Source organism: Mauremys mutica, chromosome 2 (genome assembly GCF_020497125.1).
Source record: "Mauremys mutica isolate MM-2020 ecotype Southern chromosome 2, ASM2049712v1, whole genome shotgun sequence".
NCBI lineage: Eukaryota > Metazoa > Chordata > Testudines > Geoemydidae > Mauremys > Mauremys mutica.
Genome location: NC_059073.1, coordinates 165464528 through 165478782, shown reverse-complemented (window position 1 = coordinate 165478782; position 14255 = coordinate 165464528). Strand labels below are relative to the sequence as shown.

General features: G+C 45.3%; 1 protein-coding gene across 9 annotated transcripts in view; it reads left to right on the top strand.

Annotated features, from left to right (window-relative positions):
* MTRR (5-methyltetrahydrofolate-homocysteine methyltransferase reductase) overlaps nucleotides 1–14255 on the top strand; it is a 129007-nt gene that overhangs the window by 16630 nt on the left and 98122 nt on the right. For 8 of the 9 annotated variants that reach the window (XM_045003657.1, XM_045003663.1, XM_045003661.1 and 5 more), the window contains 2 exons: nucleotides 7190–7307; nucleotides 8488–8869. In XM_045003657.1, coding sequence (XP_044859592.1) covers nucleotides 7190–7307; nucleotides 8488–8869 — 500 coding nt within the window. Of the gene's footprint in view, nucleotides 1–6698; nucleotides 6781–7189; nucleotides 7308–8487; nucleotides 8870–14255 lie in introns of those variants that run through there. The other variant, XM_045003664.1, reaches the window with a different exon arrangement.

The window sequence follows — 14255 nt, the reverse complement described above, 5'->3', positions numbered from 1 at the left end:
AGTGACAGTGAGGAGTCCGACGATGAAAGCGAGTCGCGTAATGCGTACAACACGAAATTGCTTGTGACATTCACAGACATGCTCAGCACCGTGGAATGCCGCTTTTGGGCTCGAGAAACAAGCACTGACAGGTGGGATCACATCGTCATGCAAGTCTGGGATGACGAGCAGTGGCTGCAGAATTTTCGGATGAGAAAAGCCACTTTCATGGGACTGTGTGTGGAGCTCGCCCCCACCCTGCAGCACAAGGACACGAGATTGAGAGCTGCCCTGCTGGTGGAGAAATGGGTGGCTATTGCAATCGGGAAGCTGGCAACTCCAGACAGCTACCGATCAGTCGGGAACCAGTTTGGAGTGGGAAAGTCGACCGTTGGAATCGTGTTGATGCAAGTTTGCAGGGCCATTAATCGCATCCTGCTAAGAAGAACCGTGACTCTGGGGAACATGCAGGACATTGTGGATGGCTTTGCCCAAATGGGTTTCCCTAACTGTGGAGGGGCGATAGATGGGACACATATTCCTATTCTGGCACCACCCCACCTAGCATCCGAGTACGTTAATTGGAAGAGGTATTTCTCTATGGTTCTCCAGGCGCTTGTGGATCACTGTGGGCGTTTAATTGACATTAACGCAGGCTGGCCCGGAAAGGTGCATGACGCACGCATCTTTTGGAACACTGGCCTCTTCAGGAAGCAGGACTTTTTTCCCCGACCGGAAGATCACAGTAGGGGACATCGAAATGCCCATTGTGATCCTTGGAGACCCCGCTTACCCGTTAATGCCGTGGCTCATGAAACCATACACAGGGAGCCTTGACAGCAGCAAGGAACAGTTCAACTACAGGCTGAGCCGGTGCCGAATGACTGTGGAGTGTACTTTTGGCCGTTTAAAGGGGCGCTGGCGATCTCTGTATGGGAAGCTGGACTTGGGGGAAAGCAGCATCCCCGCGGTTATATCCGCATGCTGTACCCTCCATAATATTTGTGAAAGGAAGGGTGAAAGATTCAGTCAGGCATGGACCTCTGAGGTTCAACGCCTGGAGGCTGAATTTGCACAGCCAGAGAGCAGGGCTACTAGAGAGGCCCAGCACAGGGCTGCAAGGATTAGGGATGCCTTGAGGGAGGAATTTGAGGCTGAAAACCAACAGTAATGTTTAGTGCCTTGCACGGGAGTGAAGTGCAGTGGTTACAATGTTAGTAGGAATCTGTGTTTGCTAAGCTGATTTGCAGTGCCTGTTTTTTTCCTGGGCTAAGTTATCTTTAACTTTCTGCAATAATAAAGACTCTTTTCAAAGCCAAAAATTCATTTATTGAAGACACACAACTTTTCTGGAATTTGAAAGGGCAAGGGGGTGGAGTGGGGAACTGTACAGTCACAGGTTTGAATATGTCTTGTCTGGAGTGCTGTGCAATGACTGCTGCACTTCAGAATGGCTGTACTGCATGGTGATGGGGGTTGAGTGCAGAGGGTAAGGGTCATAGTTCTCAGGGCTGGTTGGTGAACATACAGCTGTTCGAGGCAGCTGGTGGTGGTAAGAACCCGCATGCTCAGGAAGGGGGTGTGGAGCTAACATGGGGGCACAAGGGAAAGAGGTTTGGGACCAAGGGCGGCGGGGGGGCCGGTGGCCGTAGTGCTCCTCCTGCATGGCTACAAGTGCCTGGAAAGAGTCTGATTGGCGCTCCAGGATGCTTATCAGCCGCTCTGCGCATTGCTTCCTTTGCGCTGCATTTTCCTTGCTGATCCTGCTTTCCCTCTCCCTCTACTCCTGCTTTTTTTGATTCTCTGTGAGAGATTGCTTCATCACTTCTTGCAGCATGTATTCTTTGCTTTTTCGCGGCCTCTTCCGGAGGTTTTGTAGTCTCAGCCGGTGATAATACGGACAGCCGAGATCTCAAGGTTGCATCTGTAAAGGCAAAATGCAACACTTAACAGAGGCAGCATTGTTTATACCAGACAGAGTAATTACCCCGCATTGAAGCAGGGCACATTAACAGTCTTCACAATAGCATAATTTTCCCATCCCAAAGAGAGCGCACATAACGCACGGGAGCCCCGAAATGGTGAGTAAGGGGGACTGATTGGTTCAGGGCTGTACTGGGGTTTCTGTGCATTGGGGAAAGCAAACAGCTGCAGGGGGCACCTACACTGAACACTATCCCAACAGTTTCCACAGGAGTTTATCCTGGAAGCTATCTCCCTGCTGCAGGTCACCTGGGAAGGGGGAATGATTGGTTCAGAGCTGTACTGGGGTTTCTGTGCGTTGGGGAAAGCAAACAGCTGCAGGGGGCACCTACACTGAACACCTGGGAAGCACAGGAGGGTCTTCTACTGCAATGTGGATTCCGCCCTGGCCCCTATGCAGCTTGCCTGTGTGCAGCAATGGTCCCTTCACCCCTGATGCGGTAGCCTGACTGGAGGGAGGGTTGGGGGACTGAGGACTCCAGCTATCCCACAGTCCCCGTAGTCTCCAAAAAGCATTTGCATTCTTGGCTGAGCTCCCAATGCCTGAAGGGTTTTATACTTGCACTAAAAAAGGTTCAGAAAAGGGCAACTAAAATGATTAGGGGTTTGGAGAGGGTCCCATATGAGGAAAGATTAAAGAGGCTAGGACTCTTCAGCTTGGAAAAGAGGAGACTAAGGGGGGATATAATAGAGGTATATAAAATCATGAGTGATGTGGAGAAAGTGGATAAGGAAAAGTTATTTACTTATTCCTATAATACAAGAACTAGGGCTCACCAAATGAAATTAATAGGCAGCAGGTTTAAAACAAATAAAAGGAAGTTCTTCACGCAGCGCACAGTCAACTTGTGGAAATCCTTACCTGAGGAGGTTGTGAAGGCTAGGACTATAACAGTGTTTAAAAGAGAACTGGATAAATTCATGGTGATTAAGTCCATAAATGGCTATTAGCCAGGATGGGTAAGGAATGGTGTCCCTAGCCTCTGTTCGTCAGAGGATGGAGATGTATGGCAGGAGAGAGATCACTTGATCATTGCCTGTTAGGTTCACTCTCTCTGGGGCACCTGGCATTGGCCATTGTCAGAGGACAGATACTGGGCTAGATGGACCTTTGGTCTGACCCGGTACGGCCGTTCTTATGTACTTATGTAGGATCAAAAACATTGTCCCGGGTGGTTCAGGGTATATGTCGTCAATTTACCCCCTCCCCCCCCGTGAAAGAAAAGGGGAAAAAATAGTTTCTCGCCTTTTTTCAATGTCATCGTATGTCTACTGCATGATGCTGGTAGACGCGGTGCTGCGGCGCTGGACAGCAGCATCCCCTCCCCTTCCTTTTCTGATGGCAGACGGTACAAAAGGCTTAAAAACCGTCCTCATCATCCCGTGAGTGCTCCTGGCTGGCCTCGGTGAGGTCGGCCGGGGGCACCTGGGCAAAAATGGGAATGACTCCTGGTCATTCCCTTCTTTAAGCTTCTTCTGAAGAGGCAGACGGTGCAAAAGGCTTGGTAACCATCCTCATCATAGCAGCTGGAGGATGAGCTCCTCACCTTCCCCCTCCCCCTTTCATGTCTAATGAAGATTCTGTACTGCCTGGACTATCATAGCAGCTGGAGGCTGCCCCCCCTCATTTTATCTCACTAAAAAATCAGTGTTTTTTATTCCTGCATTCTTTATTACTTCATCATACAAATGGGGGGACACTGCCACGGTAGCCCAGGAGGGGTGTGGGAGGAGGGAAGCAACGGGTGGGGTTGTTGCAGGGGCACCCCCTAGAATGGCATGCAGCTCATCATTTCTGCAGGATATCTGGGGCTCTGACCCAGAGCAGCTGTGCTCTCTGGTTCTCTAGTAGACTTGCCCCATATTCTAGGCAGGACTGACTCTATTTTTAGACAAAACATAAGGGAATGACCTGGGGAGTCATTCCCATTTTTGTCCATGCGCCCCCGGCCGACCTCAGCGAGGCCGGCCAGGAGCACCCATGACAGCAGCAGACGGTACAAAAGGACTGGTAACCGTCATTGTCAATTTCAAAATCAGCAGACGATGCAAAAGGACTGGTAACTGTCTCTGCTACCTTGCAAAGGCAAATGAATGCTGCTGTGTAGCACTGCAGTACCGCATCTGTCAGCAGCATCCAGTACACATACGGTGACAGTGATAAAAGGCTAAACGGGCTCCGTGGTTGCCATGCTATGGCATCTGTCAGGGCAATCTAGGGAAAAAGGGCGTTAAATGATTGTCTGCCGTTGCTTTCACAGAGGAAGGATTGAGTGACGACATTTACCCAGAATCACCTGCGACACTGTTTTTGCCCCATCATGCATTGGGATCTCAACCCAGAATTCCAATGGGCACGGGAGACCGCGGGAACTATGAGATAGCTATAGGATAGCTACCCACAGTGCAACGCTCCAGAAATCGACCCTAGCCTCGGTACATGGACGCACACCGCCGAATTAATGAGCTTAGTGTGGCACTCGACTTTATACAATCTGTTTTAAAAAACAGTTTCTGTAAAATCGGAATAATCCCGTAGTGTAGACATACCCTGGGACAAGGACCACAGTGGCTCTCCCAATAAACCTGCACAAGCGCATTGCTCACGCACTGGATGAGACTTTTGAAGAGATTTCTGAGGCCGATTACCGCGACGTGATAGACCACATCAGTGCGCTATTCCGCATCTAGGCATGCATGCATGCAGCCCTAACCCTCCCTCCCTCTCCCGAAAAATTTCCATCCTGACAATAAAAGCCACTTACCGGGAACCCGCTCCTCTGTTTGTCCTCCACCAAGTACAGGCTGCTGCGACTGGCTACCTTCCTCCTGGCTTGAGAAGAGCTCCTGGCTGCATGCCTCCAGGGACTCCGGGGTGTCTCCCCCCACCCCAGTACCCTCAGTCTCGCTTTCCTCCTCCTCCCCGCCCCACTCTGAAGTGTCTATCGTGGTCCTTGGAGTGGAGGTGGGGTCACCCCCAAGTATCGCGTCCAGCTCTTTGTAGAAATGGCAGGTCGTGAGGGCAGCACCGGAGTGGCGGTTTCCCTCGCGGGCTTTGCAGTAGGCACTCCGCAGCTCCTTCACTTTAACCCTGCACTGCAGTGCGTCCCGGTCCTGGCGCCTTTCTAGCATGGCCCTTGATATCTGCCCATAGGTATCGTAATTCCTACGGCTGGAGCGCAGCTGGGACTGCACAGCTTCCTCCCCCCAAACACTGATGAGGTCCAGCAACTTGCCATTGCTCCATGCTGGGGCTCGTTTGGCGCGTGGAAGCATGGTCACCTTGAAAGATTCACTGATTTCACTCTACACCTGGCTGAGTAAACAGGAAGGGGATTTTTAAAATTCCCGGGGCATTTAAAGGGTGGGTCACCTGAGGCCAGGGCAGTAGAGTTCAAACTGATGAGCAGAGTGGCTGAACAGGCATTCTGGGATACCTCCGAATACCTCGGGAGGCCAATAACAGCGCTTTTGGTGGCCACACTGGCGGAGCAGCGCAGCATTAGCAGCGCTATAGTCGTTATTCCCCAGGTCGAGGTGGAGTACAACCAGCGCTGTAGCCAGGGAGATACAGCGCTGTATGTGCCTTGCAAGTGTGGATGGTGAGTGAGTTGCAGCACTGTAAAGCCACCACCAGCGCTGCAACTCTCCAGTGTAGCCAAGCCCTAAGGCAATTGAGGTTATGGACCTAAGGGTATGTCTATACTTTAAAATGCAAAAAGTCCCTTTTTTGCGCTAAAACCGTGGGAGCGTCTACACTTGTTAATGACTTTTTGCGGTGAAACTCAGAAGGTTCACCGCAAAAAAAACCACCTTCACAAGAGGCACACAGCTCTTACCGCTGTTCTTTTTGCACTGCTGTGAAAGTGAAGACACGTTCTAGCAGTGTAAACACCTTTTGGCCTCCAGCGGATATCCCACAGTTTCAAAAGTGACCACACTGGCCAGCATCTCCGCTGCTCTGACGCACCGATGTCTGCCCCTTCCCCTCTAAGCCCCGGGAAGTTTGAAGCTCCCTTTCCCTTTGTTTGTAGATGTGGCAGGGAAAGCAGCCAGACAGCAGGAGGTTTTTTAAAAAATGCCACGGAAGAAACAAGGAACTAATGGGGCTCCTGAGACATGAAGCAGGGCAGCACAGGGCATTGAGCAGGGTTCCAGAATGCCTTCTGCCCCCCCCCCCCCCGCAAGACCTATCAAGAGAGCTGCACTGTGGGATAGCTGTCCTACAGCGCTACTCTCATCAGCGATGGAAGTGCTGGTAGTGTAAACACTCTCTGATGCCTGAGGAATTGAGTGAATACACAAATCAACACTTTACTTTCACTGGTTCCCTATCACCGGTGAAATTTACAGTGCAAAAACTCTGTAAGTGTAGACATATCCTAAGAGTTATGCTTGAATATTTTTTACTCAGTATCTCTGATGGTTTCTGAGCAAGACAATGGGGAAATTTTCAAGATTAATGTATTTCCATGTACCTTCCTAGTTTTAAAATTTACCTTTACTTAAATTTTCCTGCATTTCTAATGTTTGTCTCTTTTTCTTTTTCTTTCTAGTATGTTTAATATGTTTTCCTCCTTTAAATTAGTGACATATTAACAATCTTAGCTCTAGCTGAAATAAATTTATTTCTTGGTTATTCACATGAATTTACAACCTACAGTTTGTTTTTAGTTAGTTTAGGTGTTTTGTGTTTCTCTGACAATGATTTCTGATGATAAACACCTAAAACATGACAGGAAGATGTTGCTTGAGGCATTTTCAGTGCCTACAACTGTTGCAACAGAAACGCAACATCTTGAACTTGGAACTGGGCAGGTAAATGAAGAGGAACCATTTTTCAACTATACCTTAATGTAATCAGCTATTCAATTTTCAGTTCACATGTGTTTTGTTAATTTAGGACTTAAATATATCTACCTTCATATACATACCAACTTTCAAGTTTGTGAAACAATTGAATCATAGAACATCAGGGTTGGAAGGGACCTCAGGAGGACGTCTAGTCCAACCCCCTGCTCAAAGGGGGACCAATCCCCAGGTAGATTTTTGCCCTAGATTCCTAAAGGGCCCCCTCAAGGATTGAATTTACAACCCTGGGTTTACCAGGCTGTTGCTCAAACCAGTGAGCTACCCCTCCCCCCAATTGTTTTTTACTATAAATTTTCACTAAATTTTATATCTATTTGTTTGTTAGCTATAAACCCTCTTTACATGGATTTTTCAGGTCTGGGAGATTCTGAATACATGTTCTTCTGCAATGGTGGGAAGATAGTAGACAAACGACTCCAGGAACTCAGTGCACAGCATTTCTATGAGACTGGACTGGCGGATGATTGCGTAGGGTATGAGCAGAGTTAGTTTAATTGTTTTTTATTTTCTCCCAATAAACACAAGATTAAAGATGAATCCTGCCAGTTGCTGAGTACTCAGTGAAACCAGTAGTAGTTGATGATGCTAAGCATCTGAGTGGATTGAACCCAGTATGAGCTAGAGGAATCATACTCATCTTCAGTGAATTTGAATGGGCCTGTTCACTGAGAAGTGATAACTGTCCACAACTCTAGTGGAAGCTGTGAGGGCTCAGCACTTCTGAAAACTGCATCTGAAGACCTTTTCATAAACAGTGACATTCTTGACCTTTTTCTACCTATATTATGGGTACAAGGTTTTATTACTAGTTTTTAGGTTTAACCAAAGAAAATTCAGTCTTATAAATACAGAACAACCACAGTTCTACAATATCTCTGGAGTCGAAACAGTGGGTAATATGACCTCTAGCTAATATATGGAGACTGGATTCAAACAAAACTGTGACCTCAGCTTCATACAAAGGAGATTAACCCATCTGAGCATACCAGTTTTTGTCTCACAACAGGTGGAGTCTTCTGTGCAGTTTGTTTTTGTCTTCCCACCCATAGTAGCAGGATTAGTTTGAGTACTCCCTGAAATTATTATTTTTTCCTCTATAAAATGGCCCACTAATCTCAGTGTCTTCTGTTTTCTTTAGAGATAGAGATTTTTACTGAGAGAAAATAGTTTTGTTCTTGTTTTCCTGGTTTCACTTTCCATCAACTGGAGACCAGAGTCTTTGCTATTTATATTGGTTAGGCGTATGAAGGTGCTGGACAGAATAAAACATACAAACATTGCCATAACCATAAGACTTATTTTTGTGTTTTAAAAAAATTGAACTTTATTAGTTATGTCTGTAGCTTACAATAAACAGCTGAAAATCATGTTTTTTCCAGTTACTCCTATTTTAACTCCTTATGATAAGCTTCATCATAAGAAGATAAAGATTGTATAGTTGGCAGAAAGAGTGCTTTTTTCCCTAAATCTGAAAAAAAAATGTGATGTCAAATGCAAACATGAATTTTTAGTAAAGGAAGTCCTCTTAATAGCAGCTATTTGTGTACATGTAATGAAAAGTGTCATCAAGTCTTTTTTGTTCTTTTGGTTATTTGTAAGAATTAAAAGTGAAGTAAGTCATTCTTTACCTCCACTTTGCCTTGTTTATTTCAGTTTGGAAATAGTGGTTGAGCCATGGATTGATGGGCTTTGGCTTGCCCTTAAAAGAGAATTTACGTCACGGAACATAAAAGAAGACATGAGCAACAATCTCGGGGCTGTGTCTAATGGTGTCTCTGCAGTGACTGTAGACCCAAGAATGTCAGGAGCATGCAGCTTAGACTCAGAAATACAGCATTTGAAGCTAGAAGATTTAGAAGTGAAGGCTACTGATGCTTTATCCCAAAGACCAGCTAATGTTCATTCTGTCGTGTCTGTTCAAAATACTGAACCTTCACTTGATCGATCAGTCCCTCCTCTTTCACAGTCCACTCTTAACATTCCTGCTCTGCCATCAGAATATATAGATGTACAGTTTCAGGACAGCACTGGCCAGGTAAGGACTTCAGAGTTTTGGATGATAAAAGATAGAAAATTCTGATCAATTGATGTTTTCACTCATCATCCTATAGTTAAATGGAGTGTAGTTGTAGCTGTGTCTGTCCTGGGAGATTAGAGAAACAAGATGGGTGATGTAATATTTTTTTTATTGGACCAACTTCTGTTGGTGAGAGAGACAAGTTTTCGAGCTGAAAAAGAGCTCGGTGTGGCTCAAAAGCTTGTTTCTCTTGCCAGCAGAAGTTGGTCCAATAAAAGACATTACCTCCCCCACCTTGTGTCTCTGTAGTTAAATGGGACATTTGAACAAATTTCTAAGGCACATATGTTTCTGAAGGAAGCAGATTTTCATATTACTTTATAAGTAACAAATGTCTGCTTATATCTGAGTGTTTGTCAGTTAGCGGACAGTGACCTGACAAGTATAACCAGTTACATCAGACAAGATGATAAGCCCTCTCTAAGGAAATCACACCAAAATGCTAGGAAGTGAACAACTTTAATTGCTGGAATCATCAAAAGTTTATTTTGTAGTAATGAAAAACTCCTTCCATTAGAATCATAGAATATCAGGGTTGGAAGGAACCTCAGGAGGTCATCTAGTCCAACCCCCTGCTCAAAGCAGGACCAATTCCCAACTAAATCATCCCAGCCAGGGCTTTGTCAAGCCTGACCTTAAAATCCTCTAAGGAACGAGAGTCCACCACCTTCCTAGGTAACCCATTCCAGTGCAAATCAGTCTAGTCCAATTTTCATTCAAAACGCAGTACTTTACAAAAGTCAGAAATGATCGTGCAAAAACAGCTCAAAATACAGCTTCCTAGTCAATAACTGTGACAAACTTGCCACCATAATAACGTCATATTAGTTTTACTGTTGTGAATTGAACAATAAATTGCAGATTAAAAGCTAGCAAGTGGTTGATGTTGGTGCTTTAAGCTCAATATGCTTTTACAAAGAAGACATTTTAAACTATGGTATACTATGCAAAACAAAACAAACAAAGCCTCCACAGCCTCAGCTTGTGATCTTTTGCACTCTATAGCTGTGAAGCCCAGAATGGTCTAGAAAATACAGCTAAAACCAGTACTTTGTTTGCCAGACCGTGAGCATTTGGTTCATTTGGTTTTATTTCTAAGTTTCTTTCAGATGACGGTTGGAATTCTGACATGCTCTTTGTTTTATTTTAGTTTTGAAATAAAATCCCATGTGAACTTGGAAGTTGAGAGAGATAGTGTTTGCTTTTTTTAATTTTAATTTTTTTAAAAAAATCAAGTTGATAGCTAACTTTCTTCCAGTCAGCCGTTGTTAACCTGCTCTCTGCCCTTTTGGTGCTTGTGATGAGACAGCTTCAAAGTTTGACAGGAGTTATACTAACCGAGAAATGAGAAGTATGTTGAAATAATATTTTAGATCCCAGGTAAACACCTTTCTGCAGATGGAGCCAGAACTTTTTTGGTTAACCAAGGAACTGTGCATTTTGATGTAGTACTCAACAGTGGAAAATTTAAAATCCTTAGCTTCAAAGGGCCAAAACTCTTCTATATACACTCTGCAAACCTCTGGACTGTTGTTAAAAAGTGAGACATCTTAACAATTCTCTGTTTCTTTGAAACAATGAAAATAAAGCATTTGAATAGTTTTTGTATTGTTTTAAATTCTAGAAACATTAAGCTTTCATTTTAATCTGTGAATGAAAACTTCAACAATTCTAGAAAGTTAAAAGGCAAACGATAAGAAAATGAACGTTCTAGTTATGCATTTGAGACCTATTAGGAAACAATGAGAGAATTACAGAACTAGAAGTTGAGAGGGGAAGAGGAAAGGTGCATGGCTAGGGAGTGAAATTAATTGTCATTGGATGTTGAAGACAAGAGTCTTAAACTGGCAGCAGGGAGCATTTTAGAAATTTCTGGAAGGAGAGTAGGGCATCTGATAATGTGGCACTATACAAAGCTGATTATATTTCATCCTATTTTTCAGTCTTCACAGTATTGAATTCACTGGATGTTTTTTTCTTACCCTATAAGTGTAGTAAATTTGAAGAGTACGGATCAATAGGACAAATAGGTGATTAGTGTTTACACCCAAATTGTGTCCTGGCTAGCCTGGTAGGCAGAGGAGGAAGTAGTGTAAGGTGCCTCCTTACAGCCTGTCCTGGCTACCTGCCGCACAGGAATAGAAGCAGCTGTGGTGTAGGTGGGCAAGAGGGAATAGGGAATGAGTAGAGTGTTGGTGCGCACATGCCACACCATCACAGTGGGTGGTATGAGAACCAAATGGTTAAGTTAGAGGGTGCTAATTAGGTTCCTGGGTGGACTGGCTGATATCTGCCCATGTCTTAAAGGAAAGATGTGACACCTGTCATGATGTATTCAGATTTGCTGATGGATGCATGCTGAGTAGTTTTTTTTCCTGCTAGGATCTTTTGCAATTCAAGCCCAGGGTTGTGAGTTCAATCCTTGAGGGGGCCATTTAGGGATCTGGGGCAAAAATCTGTCTGGGGATTGGTCCTGCTTTGATGACCTAGATGACCTCCTGAGATCCCTTCCAATCCTGATATTCTATGATTCTATGATTTTTGTAGAATGTTGAAGCCTCTTTCTCATAAGTGGGAATAGATGTTAACACACAGCTACTTGACCCTGAGGCAGTTTCCTCAAAAAAATTTAGCCCACAAAAGCTTATGCTGAAATAAATTTGTTAGTCTCTAAGGTGCCACAAGTACTCCTGCTCTTTTTGCGGATACAGACTAACACGTCTGCAACCTGTCAAAAAAAATGTGCCTTTTTATTTTTAGGTCCAAACCCACAGTGCCTGTGGTTTGCAACAACAAGCATTTTTAGAAAAAACTGCTGGCTTAAGTGGGACTTTTTCCAAACTCATGTTAGTATAAAGGTTGATTAGGAAATCAGGTGTGAAGTATGCCTTGGACGCTGATAACATGGCCCAAAGACAGAGATGCTATATGGCAGAGTGACCAAGGATTGTAAACTGTAAAAATTAAGATTAAAGTGGAAGGCCTTGGTTCCTTCGAGTCAACGAGCCATTTGAGGAGACTGATGTGCCTTATCCCTGAGGCCAGCCACCTGTGGGAAGAGATGAAGACAACACTGACTAGGTTATGCCAACTGATCAAGATAGCCCATTTGAAATAGAAATAATTAAAGTTTGTATACTAGACATGTATTCTCCTATGCACTGTTGCTTTCACAGTGGTGCAGCTGTGCTGGCACATGGGGGTATATGCTATGTATACGCTAGGTACAGTTTACTCCTCCCCTGAGGATGGAGTTGGTTGAGTGAGCGTGTATCACACTCTCTCTTTCCTAGGCTATTCCTGGGGCAGTGCAACAACATGCTGTCTCTACTTATCTCACAGTCTAGGCGTTAGTGATAAACTCATACTCTGATGTTTGGTAATCTAGCTCAGCATACCTGAAGCTGAAGGGAGAGTTGAGACAAGCAATTGAGTGGAACAAAATAACGAAAACATAATTTTTCTAAATTAAAATGTAAACATTGCCAAGCAATAGGATGGAACTGCTCTGCTTGGTCAACGCTCGTAAAAGCCACCCACTGGAGTGTAGCACAGGAATCTTACCATGCATGACAGTTTAGAAAACTAGTTTAAGGGACCCAGATTAGCTACAAATAAATGAATTAGAGCATCTCCAAGATATAAAAAAGTAGCCTTCAACACACTTCCTTATTTTAAGGCTTTGGTAGATGTTTGGCTCTAATCTTAAAAGGATTTTATAAAATTCTAATCTAGACCTTGAGAATGGCACCTCTACTTCTGCCCTTTCTCTGTTATTTTCTGATATTTACCCAGAAAAACTATTAGTAGTTTTTTCTACCCATTTCCACCTGTTTTTGTTGTTGTAATAAACATTGATAAATTCCTGGGAAAAATTAAATAAAATAAACACTGAAAATGAAGGGCCCTAAGTATCTCTTAGTGTGTCTCTTTCTCAGCCATTTGTTGGACAAATCCAAATGGTTCCCAGTGCTCCCAGAGTATGGATAGGGGAAAAAAGTTTCACAGTCAAGTCTGTTTTTTCCTTACTGTTGTTTTTGACAGGGACAGTTAGAACTGCTCAGCAGGTTGGGTCCTCTTGGTTCCCCTATTGTTACCCTGCTGCCTATGTGCTTTCCAAGATCTCATGTTACAGCAACCATCTCCTTCCTTCTAAGGAAAGCTAAAGGCAGCTCCTATTGAAGCCCATCAACTCAGATCTTAGCATCACCAAAAAAAGATTTCCTCTCATCCGCTCTCAAGTTCAGGGCTGGGTACAGGGGCGGCTCTAGGATTTGCGCCGCCCCAAGCAGGGCGGCACGCCGCGGGGGGCGCTCTGGCGGTCGCCGGTCCCGCGGCTCCGGTGGACCTCCTGCAGACGTGCCTGCGGAGGGTCCGCTGGTCCCGCGGCTCCAGTGGACCTCCTGCAGGCACGCCTGCGGATGCTCCACCGGAGCCGCGGGACCAGCGGACCCTCCGCAGGCACGTCTGCGGGAGGTCCACCGGAGCCGCCTGCCGCCCTCCCGCGGGACGCCGCCCCAAGCGTGCGCTTGGCGCGCTGGGGTCTAGAGCCGGCCCTGGATGGGTACATGGCCTCTTTAGTGATTTATTTGGACACTGAGTCTGAGTGACTGGAACTAAAACATTGAGAGCAATTTAACATGTTTTTTAAGGATTAACAGTTCAAAATGAATATTATTCATTCCTCTGCTTTAATTATGAGTCTTTAGGATTAGAGCTGGGTGAAATTTTTCAGACTAATCATTTGTTTGGAAAAAGAAAACCGTTTCAGTATACAGGAACTCCTCACTTAAAGTCGTCCAGGTTAACCTTGTTTCGATGTTAAGTGGCTGATCAATTAGGGAATATGCTCATTTAAAGTTGTGAAATGCTCCCTTCTAATGTCCTTTGGCAGCCGCCTGTTTTGTCCACTGCTTGCAGGAAGAGCAGCCCCTTGCAGCTAGCTGGTGGGGTGGCCGGAACCAGGGTGGACTGGCAGCCCTCCATCAGCTCCCCCTATCAGCTCCCCACTCCCCTAAGTTCCCTGTGCAGCAGCTGTCCCTCCCCCCACTGCCATGTGCTGCTCCTGCCCTCTGCCTTGGAGCTGCTCCCAGAGACTCCTGCTTGCTGTACTGGGGGAGGGAGGAAGAGGGGGGCTAATGTCAGGGTGTCTCCCCCTCCCCCCTGCTCCTGCATCCCGCTTACCCTATCTTCCATAGAGCAGGGGGGACACAAGACAGAGGGAGGGAGCTTCTAAGCAGTAGCTGCAGGTCTCAAGTCTCAGCAAGCTGATTTAATTAACAAGGCAGTGTACTTAAGCTTGGGGGTCAGCTACTTAAAGGGGAAATGCGCATTTTTTCTCTGA